Below are 22,683 nucleotides of genomic sequence, written 5' to 3' on the forward strand. Positions count from 1 at the left end.
CAGTTAAGCACTACATAAAAGAAATGGAAACAGCATAGTGGATTTTCGATGCCAGTGCCCTTAATGATAAGCGGCAGAACTAATCTATTTTCACGCTTCATTTAAAGTTAAAACAAAGATGGTATGTTCTGTGTGTAGTACGCCTGTCAACTATCATATTTGTAAAAAGAAGACAAATTTTTGGTTATGTTTAGAGCATCTCAAACGCCGCCGTAACGTTTTATAAAATATAAGTATTGTAAGATCACTTACACCGAATTAAAATGAAGCTAGTACGGTTAGTATTCAGATTAGTTGTAATATATGACGTTTTTAATACCACTATTTATTTTTGTAATAATTTTTTTTTCTTAACCTTATTTCGGTTTTTGCCTTTCAGTTTTTTGATGAAATTAAGTCACGAAACCGTGAGTATGGAACTCAAAAATGGCACCCAAATCCACGGTACAATAACGGGTGTAGACGTAGCAATGAATACCCACTTAAAAGCTGTGAAACTAACTCCCAAGAATCGTCCAGCAGTAAATTTAGACACATTAACTATAAGAGGCAATAATATTAGATATTTCATACTACCAGATAGTTTACCACTTGAAACTCTTCTTATCGACGATACTCCTAAGGCAAAAGCTAAGAAGAAGGAGTCTGCTCGAGGAGCAGCTAGAGGTAGAGGAAGAGGACGTGGTAGAGGTGGTCCTAGAGGAAGAGGTAGAGGCAGAGGTCGTCGATAAGGAAATGAAATATAATTATCTACAACTGTATACAGTTAAAGACTTATTTTCTATGACTAGGTTTAATAAGTGTTTGAAAACATTCTCTTAATAGAAATAAATTTTTCATATTATGAGTCCTATGGGATTTGTGAATTTTTTAAAGTTTTTAAATAAAAACTTTGTAATTATTGTCAATGTGTTAATCAAGGTGATTTGTTTCCCATAGTATAGTAATAGAAATGGTAACATGATAGTGACTTAATTATTTGATTTTTTTTTAATAAATACCACTGTAGAGGAATGTTTTATGATATTACAATCTGATCAGAACGAAATCAATGAGCAATATTATTCTAACCTAAATTACTAAGATTACCTTAGAGTCTAATGTTTTAATAACACTTAAACCATTGTACTACACCTATCCTCATTAAGCTCTGCTTTCTCACTAAATAATTGTTGCACTAATTGATGATAGTCCTTAGTATCTTATTCTGGAATCATTGAATAATTTCAAAGTTAATCTTACTGGCACAACGCCAGATTGTATGCCATAACATAAAATAGGTCTCAATATTTGCTTGTATAGAAGCAGTTTGATGTACATTGATAATTTTGAACTTTGTTCTAGTAGCCAATGCATCTTTTTATTCTTAATATCAAGCTTCTCACCTACTTTTTTTTATATGGACTTTCCAGCTTTCTAGTGAAGTCTAACATCGAGAGTTATATACATATTTTGCTGTATTAGCATAAGGAACATAAACATTGTTCATTCTGATAGGAAACTATCTTTTTTATTCATGAAGTTGATGTGAATGGATTTAGTTTCATTCAATTTAATATCTCTTGGCTCAGTTGCTAATTTGGACAACAGATGTTTGAAACTTTTTAGCAACTTCTTTGTGGATATCTCTCAAGGCCATAACTGCCGAGTCAACAGCGAAAGTAGTTATTGTGTGGTGTTCATGTTCAGGAATGTTATTAGTGTACAACAGATAGAGCACTGTACCAAGTACACTACCCTGGGGTACTCCTGCCTTGATTTCTTTTAAATCAGTATATGATTCGTCTTTGCAATAATCTGAAATATCTGACTAGTAAAATTTTAGGATTTGGGAATATTGTCTTGGCAGAACCAATTTGTGAAGTAATCCTTTGTACCATATTTTACGAAAGGCTTGCGTCACATCTAAAAAGACAGTGGAACAGACTTCTTTTTTCCAATGATTTGGTTGAAAAACTAACATAATATCTAGAAAAGTTTTCAATGTTAGTTACGACAACCTTGCATCTAAGAGGAGTCTCTTTCAATGCCTTGATGCTTACTAATATTGTTAATGGCTGTTATCAGGAGACAGGCTGCCATTTTACCCTTTTCAAAAAGCACAATTTTCTGATGTAGTTCACAAGATTTTTGCATGTGAGTCGTGGTTCATCTACTTTTATAATAAATTTTATGCATTAGTTGCATAATAGGTAATAAGTAGGAATCAGTCGCACCTACGCATTGGAAAGGCTATTTTATGTTTTAATTATATTACCCCAAACATTAAAAAATCGTTATAAAAAATTATATGCCTTTATGTGATTGGGAAAAAATATGCAAACTCATTTTCAGACAACGTTTTTGGGTTTTTTTTTTGGCAAATTAAAGAAAAAAATGGAAAATATCACTGGCTTCTTAATAATGGTTTTCAATATATTTCATATTTATAAATAAATTGTAAGAGGTAGTTGGGATATAACTTCACCAAGTTCTCATTTTACAAAGTGTATTATTTGCCTTTCTAAAATATTCCATTTGAAACTCTTACAAAATATGCCTGTCTTCCGACTCCCTGTTGTTTCTTTTTTTGACTTTGAACATAAACAAGTAGCAAGTAAATATTAAAAAAATGGTATGGTTATGATGTAATATATTTTTTTCTCCAGAATAGTTATTAGGGACTTCTGACATTTAAAACTTTCGACGATATATATAATAGTATGAATAGTATCGGTATATGATAAATAAAATTCCTGTACACTCTGTTTATTTAATTTATTCTCAAAAACTAAGATATAAAAGTGCAAATCCCTATGTTCAACCCGGTTGATAAAATATTGCTGGTAGAAACTGTAAAAACACCATCTTCAATCCAAAATGTATAATACCAGCTTCAACTAAAGAAAATCCGGAGGAATACATTTTTTGAAGAAAAATGATATTGTTTATTTGATTATCCGTTTATTTTAAATAAGAATCAGCGATAGTAAAAATATATTTTGAAAGAAGCTAAATACATCAAACAAACTTTTGTTAATTCGCCTTTCGCGATATTACATAAATAAAAACCTCATGAAATTTGTGGGGGCAAATAAAAATATTTATTGCTAAAGAATATGGTTAGATATTTAGTATACTAAATTTTATTAAATGAAAATTATGTTATTTCTCAAAGTTATTATAAAAATATAATATGAATGTTCAATAACATTGGATTAAACATGTCGAAATATTACATCTTCCATGAATTGTTCTCATAACAAACCACAATAAACGTTTTGCAAATGTCCTTAAGAGCATGCGTCGCCTCAACTGGTGCGTTTAGATGAATTCTAGCGTAAACATGGCGAATATCGGGCAAACTGTGTAACTTTAATAAAAACAAATAAATCTGATTGTGCTATATACTTTATAAGAACAATTTAATAAACTGTGTGCACCATAATGTGAGTGATTTTTATCGATAATATTTCGGGTTCGAGTTATTATCCGGGCTTAATAATGTATGACATTTAATTGTCAAGATATTTACCTTTTTCCACATTTTTGCTTATGGTTTTAATTAGATTTTGATGAGATTACATTCGCTGCTTTTGGCCTCTATTAGGTGTTTAAAATGATCAGTATTTGTATTTTTAATTATTTTCAGCTTAATTTTTTCCAAATGTCATTTTTATAGGTTAAGTTTTGAAAAATTTGTAAATTTTTTTTGTTTCCATTTTAAATCTTGAATAATTTTATTGTATATTGAGTAAATATTTAGGTTCGTTTAGTAATTGTGGAAATAAAAATGGAAATCGCGAGGAAAACATGCGGAAGGCCCTTTTCTACACTACCTAAAACTGCTACTGAAGAGGTAAGGAATTATCTTAAATAAACAGTAAAATATTGGGTCTGTATACTTGTCGTTAAGTCAAGTTTAATTTAATTGCAGATGAAATTACCCAGATATTTAATTTTATCTTATTTTTGTATCGAATTTGCATTTGGCAAGTTCACAAGAATTATATAAACTGATATATTTAACAACAGATGGCAGTTAAAGTGTGATTTATTGAAAATTCCCAGGATAATACTCCCGGGCTAATTAGTCACAAGATTTAATTGATATAGTATATAAATATAAAAATCCAGAGTTTAATTTAATTATTATTGGAAACATATTTCTGTAGTTTAAACGAACAAATAATAGACAGATAGTAAACTAACTGTATTTTAAACACATTCATATTAGTCTAATTGTTCTAAAAAGAAAACAGTTTAGTTGCTGTTACATTATTATCTAGTTAGATAATGTCCAACACCAATAGGGAGTAACTTTAAATATCTAGATATTTTTGCTTTGTAATTAGTGATTATCGTTTTTTGATAGCCAATAATTTTTATGTTTTATAATTAAGTAGAACTATGTGGTATTAAAATATTTTTTAATTATATCCCAAAATATTGGTGTTCAATTTTTCTTGTTAAACTTGAAATAATGGTTTATAAAACCAGAAATTTGAATATAATGAAATTATGATGAAACCCTGTTTTTAATAATTTCTAGAACTCTAAAACTCGCTTATTTGGGGGTACTTAGTTGCTGTACATTCTAGCTCATTCAATTCTAAATTAATAGTCTATAACTGATATTTATAGGATATTTTTAAAAGTATTTAACTGAAATTCTAATATAGGGTATCTACATTTAAAATTCTTCAGATATGTAGTTAATTTTAACTGTTAGTGATAAGCTGATTTCTTGTGGGAAATATAATTTTCAACACCAGAAAAAGCAGTTTGAGGGTTCAGAGTGCATGGTTTGCAACTTCTTCACTCGGAATGAATAAAGTACTTGAAAAATTGGTTCAATCATCCACCATATAACCCTGATTCGGTACTTAATGACCTGTGCCTGCTTTTGTACATCAAAAAACTACGTGGTTGACGATTTTCAACACCAAAAAAAGCAGCCTGTGAGTTCGAAATGCATCGTTTGTAACTAATTCTGTTAGAATTAATACAACTCCTAAAAATTGCTGCAACCATCCACCTTATAATCCTGATTCGGTATCTAATGACCTCTTTTTGTTTCTGTACAGAAAAAGCAGCTTGTGGGTCAGACTGCATGGTTTGCAACTAATTCAGTCAGAATTAATAAAGTTTCCAGTATAGACCAATAATTACAGTTTTAATAAAATATATTGTATATTGAGACATCTAAATTGTTATAATATGGATGAATATATGTATCATAAACAACTGACATAAAGTTGTTTTAAGCCTGAGATCATTTGGAGGAATAGTTTAGGGCCAATTTTACCTAGGGTAAAACTGGATATTAAACTAAAGTTTAAATTATGATTTGAATTCTAGTTTAAACTAAGAATAAACCAGCTTGTTCTATTTACCAGGTCACAGTTAGACCGACATTTTTCTACCAGATGCCATAAATATAAACAAAATTTTTCAGATATTGGTTTTAAAGCTGAATTGTTTAAGAAGGTTGTATAAATTAAGAACAAAAAAATCGTGCAATTTCTATGAAGTAGTACTTTTAGTTAACCTTCTAAACAAATACAAAATTACAGTAGAATCCGTAAAAAAGTGATATGGTAACTTGAAAGGAAGAGGAAAAAAATTGGGAGGAGCTGGCAAAGAAATTTAATGATGAAAATTACAAAGTCGGTGATAGTACCACAAAGAATTTAAAAAATGTGGAATAATTTGAAGATTCGTTTGATTGTATTCATCAAATATAAAGTGCAAATCTTCAATAATTCAACCAAAACCTTCTATAATTTAAAATTGCAAATAATTTGAAAAAGTTAGGTTTCAGATCCTCCGTTTTATGTTAAATTGAAGTTCAAACTACCCTCAGACCGCCGGTAACATTTGAGGTTTAAACTTTACTTGTAAAATTGAGCCTTACTAGAGATAATGACTAAAATTTAAACCTTAAATTGTCAATATCCTTCAAAGTATAAACATCTATCCTAATTAATTTATTTTCTTAAAATTATTACTACTATCTAACACAAACTAAGTGTGATAAATAATATATAAAATCATTTTATCAACAAAAGTAAGAAGGTATAACATTTGAATTCATACCCTCAAACAAATACTTGTGGCGTTGCTATTGGCTCATGTTTCAGAAATCACTTCATAAATATTCCAAGACTCCCTTGCACCTTCACAGTGTGTTTTTTTTGAAATAAACTAACATCTGTTTTTGGGGTTGAGAAGCGTCCCTATGGTTTCTCTTCCTCAACTGATACATTTTTATTTATAAATCGTTCATATCGAAAGAAGTTGCAAATAAAGTGGAAGTTTGGAAGAGGAAAATACTCAGAAATTTTTTGGAGAAATCCAATCTGATTAAGTGGTTTGAAAAATAAATAATAGCCGTTTATGGTCAACAATAAATTTCTTTAGAACATCTCTTCATATTACCATCATGGCAAGGTGGCGTCGAGGTGTCTTGTTCTTGCGTAGGCAGGAACTATCGTAGTCTTCCTTGTAATTCAATAGAAATTCTAGATGTCTGCATACTTCTTCCTCGCAGTTGTTTCAAACATGACTCCTTAGCTAAAGCTTTCAAATAGAATCGCCTGTTTTAGTATTTTGGCAATCCCATATTATTATTATCTATGGAAATTTGTGAATTGATTCCCCTTATATTGAGTAAGGCCAAGAAAATGATCATAGGCCATCCGCGAATATTTCTAGCAATATTATATGTCGCACGTAGTTTGTCCACGACGTCTACCCCAGATTTTGTTGAATTGTAGTCTAGTATTATTTGAGCTTTTCCCGTTTCTTTATCGACTTCTTCATCATAGTGCATACTAGAGATTACCATAACATTTTTTCCTTTTTTATTTTGGAGCCAAGATAATCTTCATTTAAATCAAAGAACGTGCTTTTCAAGATCGGTGGCAGTTCAATGTCTTTTGTGCTATTTGAAATAATCAAATAACACTTCATTTTTACAATGGGAATTTGAATGGTTAGGAAACACAATCAATTAATTTATTCTTAATTAATAATGTAAAAAACACTATTTTTGTGTTTTTTGTTTTATTTTTAGATGAAAGTAATCTTGATATTTTAAGAGATTTAAAAAAAAATTATTTAGACCGCTTACCATCAGATGAATTAAACAAACTGCTCACAATTCAATCCTCATAAATACATTTTTAGAAGAGCGATTTGAAGACAGGTGGTTAGCAAATAATGGTCCTTTTCGGTGGCCCCCTCGTTCTCCCAATATGAAGCCTTTAGATTTTTTTATATGGGTTAACATAAAACAAGAGGTTTACTCACAAGCCTTAACAACTAGAGAAGATTGTGAGCTAAGAATTCGAAATTCCTTCAATTCCCTTTCTGTGATGATGATGTGCGACGAATGAAGGCGTACTGAGAAGGGTTGAAAAATGCATTGAAATGAATGGAACACTTTTGAACATTTACTTTAAAACATCAGACTACGAGGATGTATTGATATCTAGTTAGCCTAGAGCAGTTCCATGCATAAACAAAATATTTCGTTACCATAGCAACGAACAATAACTTATTAGAAGTGTCAGTGTAAAGTTTGACGTCAAAAAAGTAAACCAGAGTTACGCAATAAATTAAAAGAAAAAAGATGTCCACCGAAATTGTGAAAATCGAAAAATTGGAGTTTCAAGCCGTCATCAAGTACCGTATTTAAAAGAGTTAAGAGGTAAGTAGATTTACGAAGATATGCTTAATACCCTTGGCGATCAATATCCTTCGTATGTGACCGTGAAAAATTGTACTGCAAGCTTCAAAAGAGGTAAATTTAGATGATGAGCGATCGTGAAGGCCAGTTTCTGTGTCAGTCAGAATTGTTACTATGGATGAGACTTGGATACATTTCTACGATCCAGAAACAAAGCAACAATCGATGGAATGGCGACACTTTGGTTCTCCAAGACCTAAGAAGTTTCGTGTCCAAAAATTTGCTAGAAAAGCTTCAGTTTTTTGGTTCCGTCCGACTATCATCTCTTTCCTCAACTGAAGAAAGTTTAAAAGGTTGTTAATTTTCTTCCAACGAGGAGGTAATAAAAGCTGTGGAGGTCTGGTTTGCAGAGCAAGAAGAAACATTTTCTTGAAAGGTCTAGAGACGTTGCAGGTTCGCTATAATAAATGTATCCAATTAAGAGGAGAAAACGATGTGGACTTCTTAAACCGAACTGTTACTATGGATACTTAGGTACATTTCTACGATCCAGAATAAAAGCAACAATCGATGGAATGGCGTCACTCTGTTTCTCCAAGATCTAAGAAGTTTCGTGTCCAAAAATCTGCTGGATAAGATCTTACTTCAGTTTTTTGGGATTGCCATGAAATAATTATAACTGGAGATTACTATTCGACATTACTGACCACTCTACGGGAAAACATTAAAGAGAAAAAATGCGGAAAGCTATCCAAAGGTGTTTTGTTTTTACAGGACAACGCCTCTGCACACAAATCTTATGTTGACAAGCAAAAAATTCGTGATTTAGGGTTTGATTTACTAGAACACCCCCCTTATTCACCAGATTTGGCTCCGTACGACTATCATCTCTTTCCTCAACTGAAAAAAAGTTTAAAAGATCGTAAATTTTCTTTTAACGAGGTGGTAATAAAAACTGTGGAGGTCTGGTTTGCAGAGCAAAAAGAAACATTTTTTTTGAAAGGTCTAGAGACTTGGCAGGTTCGCTGTAATAAACGTATCCAATTAAGAGGAGAATATGTTGAGTAATAAAATATTTTGACATTGAAATTTTGTTTGGTTCTAGAGTAGGCTAAGAATTTTTCAATTTTTCATAAAATTTCGTAGCATATCTTATTATTGTCACAAATGGTTTAATTCGATTAACTTTTGCTTAAAATCTAAAATGAACCCAATAGCTTCAAATTGTAAAGTATTCTTTTAATAATTTGCGGTTTCGATCGTGGTCTAACTGGATATCTTACTGCAAAGAAAGCACATGTTCTTGTAACAACTTTGCCATACTAACCATGTATTAAAAGCAAATTTACAAAATCTTTTTTATTTCTTAGTGCTTGTATCAACGGGTCAAAATAAAATAAAAAAATAATTTATAAGGGTTTGCAACGGTCAACTTTTTCACAAAAAAATTAATTATTCAAAAAGTATGCATTTTTCGAACAAAGTTTTTGGACAAAAATATATTAAAATGTACAAAAGTAAACAGGATGTTTTATTTAAAATAACAAACTTACAGTCGACTTTCGGTTCTATCGGAAGTCGGCTATCTTTGAAAATATTTTAGTTAAAAACATCGTATCCGAAAACCCAAACGTAGAAATTTTCATGATTTTACCATAAGTATTTTGCCATATACAGATAGTATTCACTCGTCGTGGGACACACTGTATATTTACTCTCTATCTCTATCTTTCGCTATATATACATAAATAGGAGCGGGTAAAGTAAGTATAGACGTCTGAACAATCATCGATGGTGTTGTTGTTGTTAGTGTTTGCATTATTCCATCCATCCACCGATATTTTTCACACAAGACCGCTCACATGTTCATAAACACCAGTCAGCGGAAACTGCTACCCGTGAGCAATGAGTATTAATGAACCGATGATGATTGATCGATACGATGTATCTAAAAATTCCCGTCGCTTAGTCTGTTTATTAGTACACGATCGTCGGTTGGATTTTAGATACAATGTTATGTATGTCACTTACCTAACTGATACAAAGTATCTTTTAATTTGTTAAAAAAGGTTATTTAAACTGATAATGATGCGTCCAGGGTAGGACTAAAGTATTTTTTTCGAGAAGTATAATTTGATTTATAAATTATGTCAATTGTAACATTTAAAAATCACTTTTATTACATAGGGCTACTATGTATGTTTAGAGATGCCACGAAACTAGATGAGTTAAAGCTGTCATCACTGCATTTAAAAATCCTGAAGTAGTAAGCTCAGACTGCAGTTGAGTAGCTGCTGTAATAGAATATACGAGGATATATTGAAAAATTCTTATCCTACTATAGAACCAAATAAAATTTCAATGTCAAAATATTTTATTACTCAACATATTCTCCTCTTAATTGGATATATTTATTACATCTAGACCTTTTAAAAAATGTTTCTTCTTGCTCTACAAACCAGACTTCCACTGCTTTAATTACCTCCTCGTTGGGAGAAAATTAACGACCTTTTGAACTTTTTCCAGTTGAGGAAAGAGATGATAATCGGACGGAGCCAAATCTGGTGAATAAGGGGGGTGTTCTAGTAATTCAAACCCTAAATCACGAATTTTTTGCATGGCAACAGGAGATTTATGTGCAGGGGCGTTTTCCTGCAAAAACAAAACACCTTTGGATAGCTTTCCGCTTCTTTTCTCTTTAATTTTTTCTCGTAGAGTGGTCAGTAATGTCGAATAGTAATCTCCAGTTATTGTTCTACCCTTTACCAAAAAATCAATACTGATTACTCATTGGCAATCCCAAAAAACTGAAGCAAGAACTTTTCCAGAAGATTTTTGTACACGAAACTTATTAGGTCTTTGAGAGAGTGTCGCCATTCCACCGATTGTTGCTTTGCTTCTGAATCATAGAAATGTACCCAAGTCTCATCCATAGTAACATTTCGGTTTAAGAAATCGAGAACAGATCGAATGCGAGGCTTTTACCATTACACGCTTTTGGTCAACATTCAAACATTTGGGGATCCATTTTGCAGCAATTTTTCTCATGTCCAAATCGACGTGAACTATATGATGAACGCGTTCGTGTGAAATATTCAGTGCTTCAGATATCCGTTTTAGCCCAATTCGACGGTCTCATAAAATGTCATGAACTGCATCGATATTTTCGGGGACTGACACAGAAACAGGCCTTCCCGATTGGTCATCATCCTCAAAGGAAAATTTATCTCTTTTTAAGCTTGTAGTCCAATTTTTCACGGTCGCATACGAAGGACATTGATAACCAAAGGTATTGAGCATATCTTCGTAAATCTGCTTACCTCTTAACCCTTTTAAATACAGGTACTTGATGATGGCTTTCTTTTAATTTATTGTGTAATTTTTTTTGACGTCAAACTTTACAATGACACTTCTAATAAGTAATTGTTCGTTTCTATGGTAACGCAATATTTTGTTTATGTATGGAACTGGTCTAGGCTAACTAGATATCAATACATCATCCTCGTATAGTGGTACATACGATTTGCCATCGAAATATGAATTTGTCTAGAGATGAGTTTCCCAACGTGGGATCCACGCCCCACAGGGAGAAAATTTGATTGTAAATGGGGGCAATTCGAAAATGGACTCAACACAATCTTAAACCTGGGTTTTTTGGCGTCGTCGAACTTCCCTCCGGCAGACACTTTACAATCTCGCTAATCAATGCAGTTGTTCGCTTCTGAATCAAAGAACTTTAATTAATGAAGAACGTAAGCTGAGGCGACTCGTAATGAATCTGTGGTTCGATGATAGGTACCTATCAAAAAAAGAAGCAAGCGGGGATGTTGCAGCCAATATTAGTGGATTTGTGTGATATATCAAATATGCTGTATCAAGAACTCGCAGAAATGCAAAATGAGTGAGTTAAAACTTTATCTAATCTGGCAAAGCCTGGCTTTGTGAGGAAATAGATATCCAATACCAAAATTTAACCAAATGTGCTAGAAACCTACTGTTAGAGCACTTGTAGACGTCCGTTTTTTCACCGAACAACGAACCGTCAATAAACGGCTGTCCTTGAATATATATTTTTTTACCGGATGGATGTTACCTGGGACTGCCGTCTTACATGCGCTAGTTAATAGTTTTGAACTGGTAGTCACGCGTGAAATGAATAATAAGAAAAAAAATTCGTATTATACAAGAAGAAACAAAAAGAAATAGAAAAACATAAAAGGTCATTGTGGATGCATCCTATATTATTAGAAAGGGTGAATATGGTGCATTTCCTACTCATTTTACGTAGTTGGAAGGAGATGAAAGATTTACAATTACTTTCGGATGAAGAAAGAAACCTTTCAACTTTTATTAACAGCCATTTATAATAAAATAACACAAAACAGGCAATACGTGCGGCAGCGTCAACAAGCAGCCATAAACTGGCGTTGATGACCGCACTTTCTTACACCGGAACTGTGTCCGTCGTCCCGAGGGGAAACGGTGGTGCATCCGGCGTATATTGTTCGCCGGACCGATGTCCGGTGCATGTACACACATCCATTATAAATCATACATCACCGCGAATCAGGCAAAAACCACGGTCCGTTTTTTTCTACAACGTCTACAAGCGGTCTTACGGTTTCCATCTTCATATTTAGTTTTTTAAATTTAAATTTGGTTAAATTTACCGGAGACTGCAACGGGGAGACTTAAGACTGAAGCTAACCAAATTGGAATCTAACATAAAATCTCTGTGCAGCAAATATCAAGCGCTAGGATTCAACTAAATTTAAAAAATTAAATTATAAAAAAAATCTTTATTAAAAATTATTTTAATTTTTCATCATATGTTTTGAAAATTTACTTACTGTGTTTCGTTAACAATTTCTCCTAAAACTTACTTAGTTTCTTAATTGAACAATTCAATTTCTTAATATTGAAAAATGTGTATATGTTACATAGGGCGGCAACTAAGAAGGGCTTGGGTGGGACATGGCACAAAAGTGTTTGGGAAACACTGGTCTAGAGAAAACGTGTGCGGTTTGATGTACTATGGCTTTCAAGGTCGGTTCAAGTCGTAGCTGTTCAAGTCTTGAACATCTACAATGCGCATTTGGAGATGAAAGTGTAGGTAGGCCCTGTTATTCAGCTACTGTTGGATATATTCAGAATCCAAGTTGCACCTATCAAGATTGATGCAGTTCTTGAAGTTGGATCTGTAAAACCAAATTCAATTTTTATTTTATCAATGCAAATATTGAGACGGCTAGTTTGAAATTAGTTGTTGATGTTCATTTTAAATTGAATCGCATTTACCGAAGATGTTGAATGCTTCTTGGTAAATTTTCTTTATCGTAGAATGCAGAATTAAAAGCACAACCAGTGATAGCGTAAAATAATATTCCGATCTTTCCTTTATTTTTCATTGTATGTGGCAAAATACTTATAGTTACATCATGAAAATTTCTACGTTTGGGCTTTCGGATACGATCTTTTTAACTAGAATATTTTCAAAGATGGCCGACTTCCGGTTTTACCGAATGTCGACTGTAACTTTGTTATTTTAAATGGAACACCCTGTATATTATTACATTTTTGAAATGTACGTAAAACTTTAGTTTACTTTTGTCTAAAAACTTTTTTTAAAAATGCATACTTTTTGAGTTATTACAGAATCTTATAAATTATTTTTTTACAAGGATACCCTTAAAGATATGAAAATGTTTTGTGTTCGTTTGCTTGTAGCAAGGTCAGAGGTATTTGAATCTACGTTGAAAAAATTTTCATTTTATACAGGGTGTTCCATGTTTAACTTCATAAATATCAAATTTCTTTATTTTCTTAAATAGAACCACCCGGTACGTAAACTTTACCGTTATCCAGAAATTAAATGTTGTCTGTAAATTTTGAGAGATGCAGGTGTGGCTTAAATTTTGTTTTGACCCGTTGATACAAGTACTAAAAATAAAGAAAAAATTTTTATCTTGTCAAGATGTGTAAAAAAATCAAATCAAATTTTTATTTACTAATTCTATTCCAAATTTTAGTCGGTTCCGAGATATTTGAGGTTTTAAATTATTATTGTATTTTCTAACAAGTTTTAATTTTTTATGTATACTATTTAGTAGGCTTTATAATAAATGACACTTATTTAACTGTCATTAGTCAATTGTTGATACTTTCGAAAATCGTTAAAATGCCTCGTTCTCAATTTAACAACGAAGATTAGGTAAATTTGTTTTTAATACATGGTGAATGTGACGAAGTTGTTACAAGAACATGTACTTTATTTGCTGCTATTTACATAATCTTCGTTATTAAATTGAGAACGAGGCACTTTAACGATTTTCGAAAGTATCAACAATTGACTAATGACAGTTAAATCAGTGACATTTATTACAAAGCCTACTAAAAGTATACATAAAAATTTAAAACTTGTTAAAAAATACAATAATTTAAAACCCGATATATCTCGGAAACTACTAAAAGTTGGAATACGATTAGTAAATACAATTTGATTTAATTTTTTTCACAGACCTTGACAAGATAAAGAAAAATACTTTTTTATTGCTTAGAGCTTGTGTCAAGGCTCAAGATAAAATTTAGAGCACACCTCTAAAACATTTAACATCTGGATAACGGTGAGGATTAGGTATAGGAAAGTATACATGAATTTGCCTTATTTTTTACCCCTGAATGCATTAAAATAGAAAAAACCGGGTGGTTCTATTAAAAAAAAATAAAGAAATTTGATATTTATGAAGTTAAACTTTGAACATTTTTCATACACACCCTGTATAAAATGAAAATTTTTTCAACGTAGATTCAAATACGTCTGACCTTGCTAAAAGCTAACGAACATTTTTTTCATCTTCAAGGGTGTCCTCGTAAAAAATAACTTATAAGCGTCTGCAACGTCAATTTTTTTACAAAAAAACTTAAAAAGTATGCATTTTTTGAAAAAAGTTTTTAGACAAAAGTAAACTAAAATTTTATGTAGATTTAAAAAATGTATTAACATACAGGTTGTTCCATTTAAAATAACAAACTTACCGGAAGTCGAATATCTTTGAACATATTTTAGTTAAATAGATCTTATCCGAAATTTTCATAATTTGACTATAAGTGTTTTGCCATATACAGATATTTTTAACTCATCGTGGGACACCCTGTATAGCGAAAGTGAACAAGAAAACCTCGTAATATTACGTACATCCTTTTTGCCATATAAAGTTTGGACAGTTTTACGTCTGGAATACTTTACAAAATAAATTGGATAATATTGTCCGTGATTCACGCTTCACAATAACATTTTTCACATATTTTTTGGGGCCAGTCATAAGCATTATAAATTTATATTTTTACTAATTCTACTAATTTGAGTTAATAGCAAGCTCATTTAGATATACTGTAAACAAATCGGATTCCACTAAATAAACTGAACAATTTACTTCATTAGTAGTAATATAAACATACCCACATCTCATAAATATTTTTGTATGCGTGTTTGGTATGTCATTAATAACATACAACGACTACTGGTAAATTATGTGATATTTTTTTTGGGAAAGAAACACCAAAAGGTACATCTGGTAATCCTAACGAAAGAAAAAATAAATATCGTTTTTTTCGATACGTTTAAAGTGCTTTCCTATAAGTTATGGGATTAATAAAGTCGAATTGATTTGTTGGCTCTGCATACTTACTCACATATATTATACAGCAAATAATACTTTAAATTATATTGTTGATAATATTCAAACTCATAAATTTATTAAATAATCATTCAAAAAGAAAGCCTCTATATTCAAAGTATAGCCCATCGTATTCTATGGTTTTGTGGCGATCACGCCATATACACATTTCTCCGAACAACTTCCTCGATAAAACATTAATTATTCGATTCCTGGAATTCCAAGGTACCTTTCTTTATAATCCCATTAACATCCTAGTAGAATGTAATGAATTTAATCCTTTTTAATATACCTGGTAAACGTAAAAAATTAAAATACTAACACAAATCCAGGCAAGACGTTTTGATTCAGCAAAGCGATCAATTCTCGAACGCCATCGAAGCTATGCAGCTTCCAGAGATTCGGCGCGCGTGACTAAATTTAGTTTTCCGTTTTGTATATGATTTTGTGTACATTGTTTTGTTTGGTATTTATAGTAAGTTTAAGTAGTTATGAAACTTTTTTATTGTGCTACCTCATCACCATCCTCGACCTTAAGACATGGACCCATAGTTTTAACCCAACGTTCAGCAGGCTATTTGAGACTTTGGTGAAACCATTCTTTGAGCTTAAGGTACGGTACCTTACCTAACCTTACAAAAATTACTAAATTTTCATTTTATATATTGATTTTTCGTGAAAATAATGCATTTGCATACTTTTTCACAGAGATTCTAGTGCGCATGCGTCAATCATCATGACTTTCCACACGGATAAATATTGATGAGATCTATCTAACAATCTATCTATCCATCGATATCTGTCAGCTTTCGTGGAATAATGGCCACTTCCAGTATCTCCGGAAATAAATGTTTCCGCATAAAATAGATATGATAAATCGATTTCTCGTAATATCAATAGTCTATGTATAGAGTTTCATAATGATTGTTGTGGTGTTGCTTATCATGCCGCTTTTGGAGTGCATGGATTAGCTTTCCATCTTCTATCGATGTATAGCATTTTTACATCTCCTTTAGATTCAAATTTTTTCTAGCTTGAGTCTATACCAGCGGTGGTAACCTTGATTTTGGGAGCCGCGAACTCCAAAAACTTTCAAGGATAGCCCAATATGGCCCATAAAATAATAAAAAAAAAACGTAAATTTGAATTTGCCACACAATCTGAAACAACGTGTTATTTTTGTGATTTAGGGGAGGGTGGCCTAATCTGGATCAATTTTATAATTTTTACGATATAAAAGCAAGGAAGAAGTGTCGATAAAAATTGAGTAGTAGAAAAGAAACTCACTAAGTGCACTTTCAAAAAAAAAACATTTATTAATTTTGAATACCATTTATATTAGTAAAAAACAAATTTTGTCATCGTTCCAATATAGAAAACTGGTTCCCTTATTTGAACCCCTAGCTTTCTAAATTGGACCATTAGCTTTCTTAACGACAATTACAACAATACAACCTTTTAATTGCAGCACTAACTCCAGCACACCCAGTTTGATTCCAAGTGCGACATTTTATACATTGTACCATATCTTCTTTTTTTTTACACAATGCACAAAACCATTTTCTGTTTTATGTTTCGGCATTTTGTTAAAGTTTGTTGAACTTATTTTTTCAAAGTTTTTAAGTTCATTCCGTCTAACTGTGATTTGTAAAGGCTGCTTGTTATTTTCACTGCTTTCTGAGCTATTGGAGCTTTACGAGAAGACGAAGGACCATCTGGAATTTGCTTTTTTTTGTTCGCGGTGATATTTCTTCAAGAACTCTCCTAAATCGTTTATTCTTGTTGTCACTTCTATCTTCATCATTATTACTTCTAGAAGTTTTATCAGAGGTTGCAGATTGCAAAATATCAACTGGTGCAAATTGGTCATCTGTGAATACCGGTCTAATTTTGGAACTACGGAAGGCACTCTCTGCAATTCCCACAATGGTCGCTCTGCCATATGCCTCATTAAGTAATTTTAACATTTGCGTTTGATATATAAGAAACGTTTCTTGAGCTTGTGTAAAATAAGTCTGCAAAGGACCAAAAAATGCTATATCCAAAGGCTGCAAAAGGTGGGTGGTAAAGCCAGGCAGTTGAAGTAAAACGATTCCATTTTTTCTAGCAAACTAACAAGCCTGCAAATTTTTGCTGTGTGTTGTATGGCCATCAAGCAGTAGGAAGACTTTATTATGTGTATTGCAGTTGATGTTTTTGGAAATGCATCAGCCATTCAACAAAGAGATCTGACTCAATATATCCTGTCTGAAATTGTAACAATACTGGCGGGAGGTGTTCCAATTTTCAGATCAGGATGAATTTTTTTCTCTTAATAATTATTATTTGTAGAATATATACACTGGCAGCACTAACTGCACATACTAATAGCCCCTCCACACTCTCGCGAGAATCTCCACGAGATTCTCAGCGAGAACGTAGTGAGAACTTTTTTAGGGTACACACTCTCACTTCAGTTCTCTGCTCGATAACGATGGACGCTGAAGTGACTGCGGCAAGTTTATTGTTATGCGCATTTGCATATTATAATTATGCGTATATTAAAGAGAAAAGAATGATTAAAAAGAAGTGGCGAAAAAGAAGATGGTGGATGACAAGAATTCATGGTAACGAAGTTTTTTTGTTTTTTAATTCGTTAAGAGGTACTTCCATCAATGCACGATTCCACCGGTTCCTCTTGAAAATATTCTAAAAACTTCAATTCAAGTTCGTTTATCCAAGTTACGCTCACATTGATGCCTTGCGGCACACAACACCATCATTCAAATCGGAAACTCGCTGGTTACTGAGAAACATGCGAGTGTGGAGTCAATAAACCTTCTCACATGTTCTCACGTTCTCGCGCTCCTTTCTCGCGCTGTTCTCCGTATTTGCCGGAGAATAGCGCGAGAACTTGATAAAAATACGCGAATCCGTTCCACATTCGCATTTCTCACATGTTTCTGCGTTCTCGCGAGAGTGTGGAGGGGCCTTAAGAGTATTGACGCCACGTTCATCACTTATTAGACTTCCTACCTGGTGCTTCCCTTTACGAGCAACTATTTTTGGGAATCTTTTTTGCATAGAGGTAAAACCAAATTCGTCTACGTTATATATAGTGTCTGCTGTAAATTTATGTTTATCGACAATTCGTTCAGAAAGATAGAAAAAATGGGTTTTTCTCTATTAAAGAAAGCCTATGGCTCAGAAATAATTCTTTCCATATATGTAGAAAATACCGATGGTCTACCAAATGCTTTAACATTATTGCGAATGGAGTTTTTTTATCAGCATGCCTCTTGATAGTCCCTTTGGAGCCCCATACACTCGACTACATCAATTCAAACCGTAATCACCACTTTTGTACGCAGCAAGTGATATCATCTGGTATCTCAGAAGAATAGCAGGGATTCAGAAAGAACATGTCGGCTGTAGATGCTAGTTATGTGATCCGCCAAATTACAGAAAAGGCTATAGAGTTCAATAAGGCAGCCTATACGTGCTTCATCGATATCATCGAAGCATTTGATAGGGTACGTTTAAGGGATGTAACAACTCTACTCAAGAGAAAGAAGATTCTTTCCAATAGAATAAAAGTAATCGGAGACTTAGATACCGATAATTACACATATGTCAGAATAGATAATAAACTCAGCATTATAATGGATGAGATTATAAACGAGGTAAAGCAAGCTGGAAGAGGATACCGAATGGGAAACAAAGAAATAAAAATAGTATGTTATGCTGATGACGCAGTGATCATCTCAAACGAAGATAACTTACAAAGGCTAGTGTATAGGTTTGAACTAATAGCGAAAACTTTTAACATGCAAATATGCCTAAAGAAAATCAAATCTTTTACTGTATCCAGAGAACCGAGAAGACAACAAGTGATGTCATTCAAATATCTAGGAGCGAACATAAAAAGACGTCATTAATATCAGGGTACCTGAGAGATGTAATTTGGCGAAATAAATATATGACTACCGGGAGCAAAGTCAGAATATACAAGACCTGTGTGAGACCAGTAATGACATACGCGATAGAGACCAGAACAGAGAACACCATAACTAAGCGGTTTTTAAGTTCTACTGAAATGCGAACGCTGAGATCAATAGCGGAACACACATTATTTGACCACAAGAGAAATGATGAAATAAGGGATATATGACATGACATCCAGGATGTAGTCAGATGGGCGAGAAATCGGCGAAGAGAATGGAGAGACCACGTGGACAGAATGTAAGGTGACCGGTTGGCAAAGATTGCAAAGGAAGAAAACTCGAATACATCCCGACCACCAGAACTACCACGTACAAGTTGGTATGAAAGCTGGTCTTCATCATCCCAGCTGCTGCTAGGCAACCATTCATGCAAACACAGAACTAACTACCCTAACTTACGATGATGAAGAAGATCCGTAATTACTTACGTTTGGGCGTACTAACAGCTTTCACTCTCTTATCAATATAACAAAGTTTCTTCGAAATCGAACAAATAACACTTCTTTCAATGTAACCATGAGACGTTTCCTCAGAAACACGATTGCATTAACCTCGTCTGCATCTACGAGTATGTATAACAAGTTGCCTATCTAAAAGCATACAGATTTTATCAATCTTTGAATACTACAGCGGTCCAAATTACGTTATGTTCCAAATTAAGCTACTTACTCCTACTTATTCTAGCTTAGCTCTAAATTTAGATTTAACAAATTTAGGAGCTCATGTGATTCACATGGGTGCTCCGAATAATTGTCTCATGGCACACTCTATTGTTTTTGATTATATTCTTTTCGAAACATTGTTCCAAAATGTAATTGTTTACCAGTCATTTCTCTTAAATTCTTTCGGGCGTTTAACATATTGTAGTCCAATATCTTCAACTCTACAACTGTTGTATCTTTTATTATCGTAAGAGGGCATTGCCGATAACATCAATAGCGAAAGGATTTAGAATTAGAACGAACATTTAGTATAACACATAACAACTTATCCAGATTTGCGTGTTAGTTTCTCAATATTGTTGAATAACTGAGATCTTAGCTGTTCTATATGGTGCGGGGTTTTTAATCATAACTGGAAAAATGAATTTTATTTTTATTGTAAATTTGGGCTCAACAATAATGATAGCTTTCTACTCCTAGTAACATAATGTACTATTTTGTAGAGCTGTGTTATTGAAACATGTTTTCCACTTGTTGGGGCTACACTAGCGGCTAACGTTAATGCCCAAAATCATTATCGAATGAAGAAAAAAAGGAAACAGAGGAAAAGAATAAGGTAATAATTCCATTATTCGTCGCCAAGCATAACTTTGCATTAGGTACACGATTCTTGAAACTTTTGTGTTTCGGATCCCACAAACATGGTTCTGTTTACAGAATCTCGAGAAATGCAATTACTTTCTCGTTACTCCACTCCATGACAGTAGTATGTATTTCAAAGACAAACACGTGCGATCTCGTCGTGCTCACGACACACACTGACAATACGTAGTGTGGCCGCTTCATGGCATTGATTCTGGCGTTAATATTTTTGATGTATCGCCACTTGAGCTATCGCCTAACGCCAAACGGCAATGTTAATGCCGTTGTTTAATTATATCGTTAAGTCGTGGCTACACCTACGGTTAACGTCCTTTCTCGCGATAATTAATGGCATTTCTCGTTAGTGTGGCCCCAGCATAAAGATAATAACTTTTTTAGCTTCAATAAAATTGGTTGGTTCATAGATAATCATCCAACATAAAAAAAATTGTTATTGGAGTAAATGTCTGAAAAATGAATGTTTTTATGAAAGCTGTTGTTTTCTAATTTTCTCTTATAACTGCACACTCATTTTTACCTAAGAAAGTAGCTCATTTCACACGTGTACTAAAAAATAACAAAACGTACATGTATTGAAATGCTTCTTTTTCTTATGTTATAAACGGTCTCGAACGATAGACGGAATAGGTGAATACAATATGAATCTGGCTGGGTGCCGAAAGGCAAAAGGCCAATTTTAAGAAGACTGAAGAAGTAGACAAGATGATTTTTTGAGGTTATATTAGTGTTTACAATACAAATTGAAAGTTTGTTGTGATTTGTGTTCAAATACATACTAGTGTCTGCAAGATAATTTAAACGTTAAAATTATATTAAGTGTTATTACTATTACTGGGTAATGTATAAAATAGTTGAATGAAAATTTATTCTCCATAGTGAAGAAAAACATTCTTCACGTCTGACTTGATTTTACTAACAGTTAAGTTAAAAGTTTGAAAAAAATATTTCATAATCATTCTTTTCATTTTTGTCATCTCTAATATGACAAAATAAAAAATATTTCGTATGATTTTTTGACTTTTCAGCACACGTGTTTATATACGTTTCAACACATGTGTTGAAATACTTTTCAACACATTTGTGATATTGTTTAATTGTCTTTCTTATTTAAGAAACATGTTTTTTTGAAGAATTTTTTACGTGGTCGTAGGAAAAATAGTGTACACAAATTGTTGGAAAGTATATTTCACGAAATGTATCACTTTCCACACTCGTTATGTAATATACTATTTTAATTCCAGTTTTTTATCTATATTTTTAAGATATTCTGGTCTATTAGAAATACACTAAATTACGTGATATATTTTTTCGGAACTCTTACAAATACACTCTTTGGGTAACGAGTCTGCTTCCAATGTTACTTCGTCGCAGTCGGTTCGACGCATCGGCTTAATTTAAATACCAAATTAGTGATTAGGAAAATGAACATGGTTAACACAAAACAAATCGTATTTAAATATATTCTTGTGGAAAATGCGAATGGTCCGCACGAAATAATTGATTCTGAATTGGAAATAAACAATGGTAGTTTGAGGGTTAATTCGTTTTTGTATGTGGGAAATTCGTTCTGTGTTTGTTTTTCGCTGATGGTAATTGTAAATTTATAATTCATTCAAGGAAAATAATTATCCTGAAAAAATTATAATTAAAATATTCATGTAAAGGATAAACATATTCTATAATCAATTAAGAAACAAAACAGAAACTAAACATCACAACAATTTCCTTATAATAATATGTACTTTCCCAACAGCTATCGAATTATTTCAATGAATATGATATTAAATCATAAAGGACCTAATACACATTATTGAAATATTTCATTAAACTAGAATCTAAAAGGGCCACTGTCAAAGAAGCATTGTATATCAATTACCTTTTAATGATTTAGACACTGTTTACATAGAACAAACATGCCAGTATTTAGAAAATAGATTAAAAGCTCATCAATACGATGAGAAAACGGATCTGCAATAACAAAGCAAGGAATATCATAAATACATACATTCAATTACAAAAATTTACAT

General features: G+C 32.6%; 3 protein-coding genes across 3 annotated transcripts in view; all 3 read left to right on the forward strand.

Annotated features, from left to right (window-relative positions):
- The first annotated feature begins 114 nt into the window (after positions 1-114).
- The window catches only part of LOC130444099 (probable small nuclear ribonucleoprotein Sm D1), a 169,745-nt gene continuing 147,176 nt past the window's right edge, over positions 115-22,683 (forward strand). The window contains exons 1-2 of the mRNA XM_056779096.1: positions 115-277; positions 380-3,428. Coding sequence (XP_056635074.1) covers positions 264-277; positions 380-731 — 366 coding nt within the window. The 5' untranslated portion in view covers positions 115-263 and the 3' untranslated portion in view covers positions 732-3,428. The remainder of the gene's footprint in view (positions 278-379; positions 3,429-22,683) is intronic.
- The window catches only part of LOC130444096 (neurocalcin homolog), a 226,092-nt gene continuing 206,684 nt past the window's right edge, over positions 3,276-22,683 (forward strand). The window contains exon 1 of the mRNA XM_056779086.1: positions 3,276-3,428. The gene's annotated coding sequence lies outside the window, so the exon portion shown is untranslated. The remainder of the gene's footprint in view (positions 3,429-22,683) is intronic.
- Positions 3,302-22,683, forward strand: part of LOC130444097 (neuronal calcium sensor 2) — a 159,879-nt gene continuing 140,497 nt past the window's right edge. The window contains exons 1-2 of the mRNA XM_056779091.1: positions 3,302-3,428; positions 3,746-3,838. The gene's annotated coding sequence lies outside the window, so the exon portion shown is untranslated. The remainder of the gene's footprint in view (positions 3,429-3,745; positions 3,839-22,683) is intronic.

Source organism: Diorhabda sublineata, chromosome 5, assembly GCF_026230105.1.
Source record: "Diorhabda sublineata isolate icDioSubl1.1 chromosome 5, icDioSubl1.1, whole genome shotgun sequence".
Taxonomy (NCBI): domain Eukaryota; kingdom Metazoa; phylum Arthropoda; class Insecta; order Coleoptera; family Chrysomelidae; genus Diorhabda; species Diorhabda sublineata.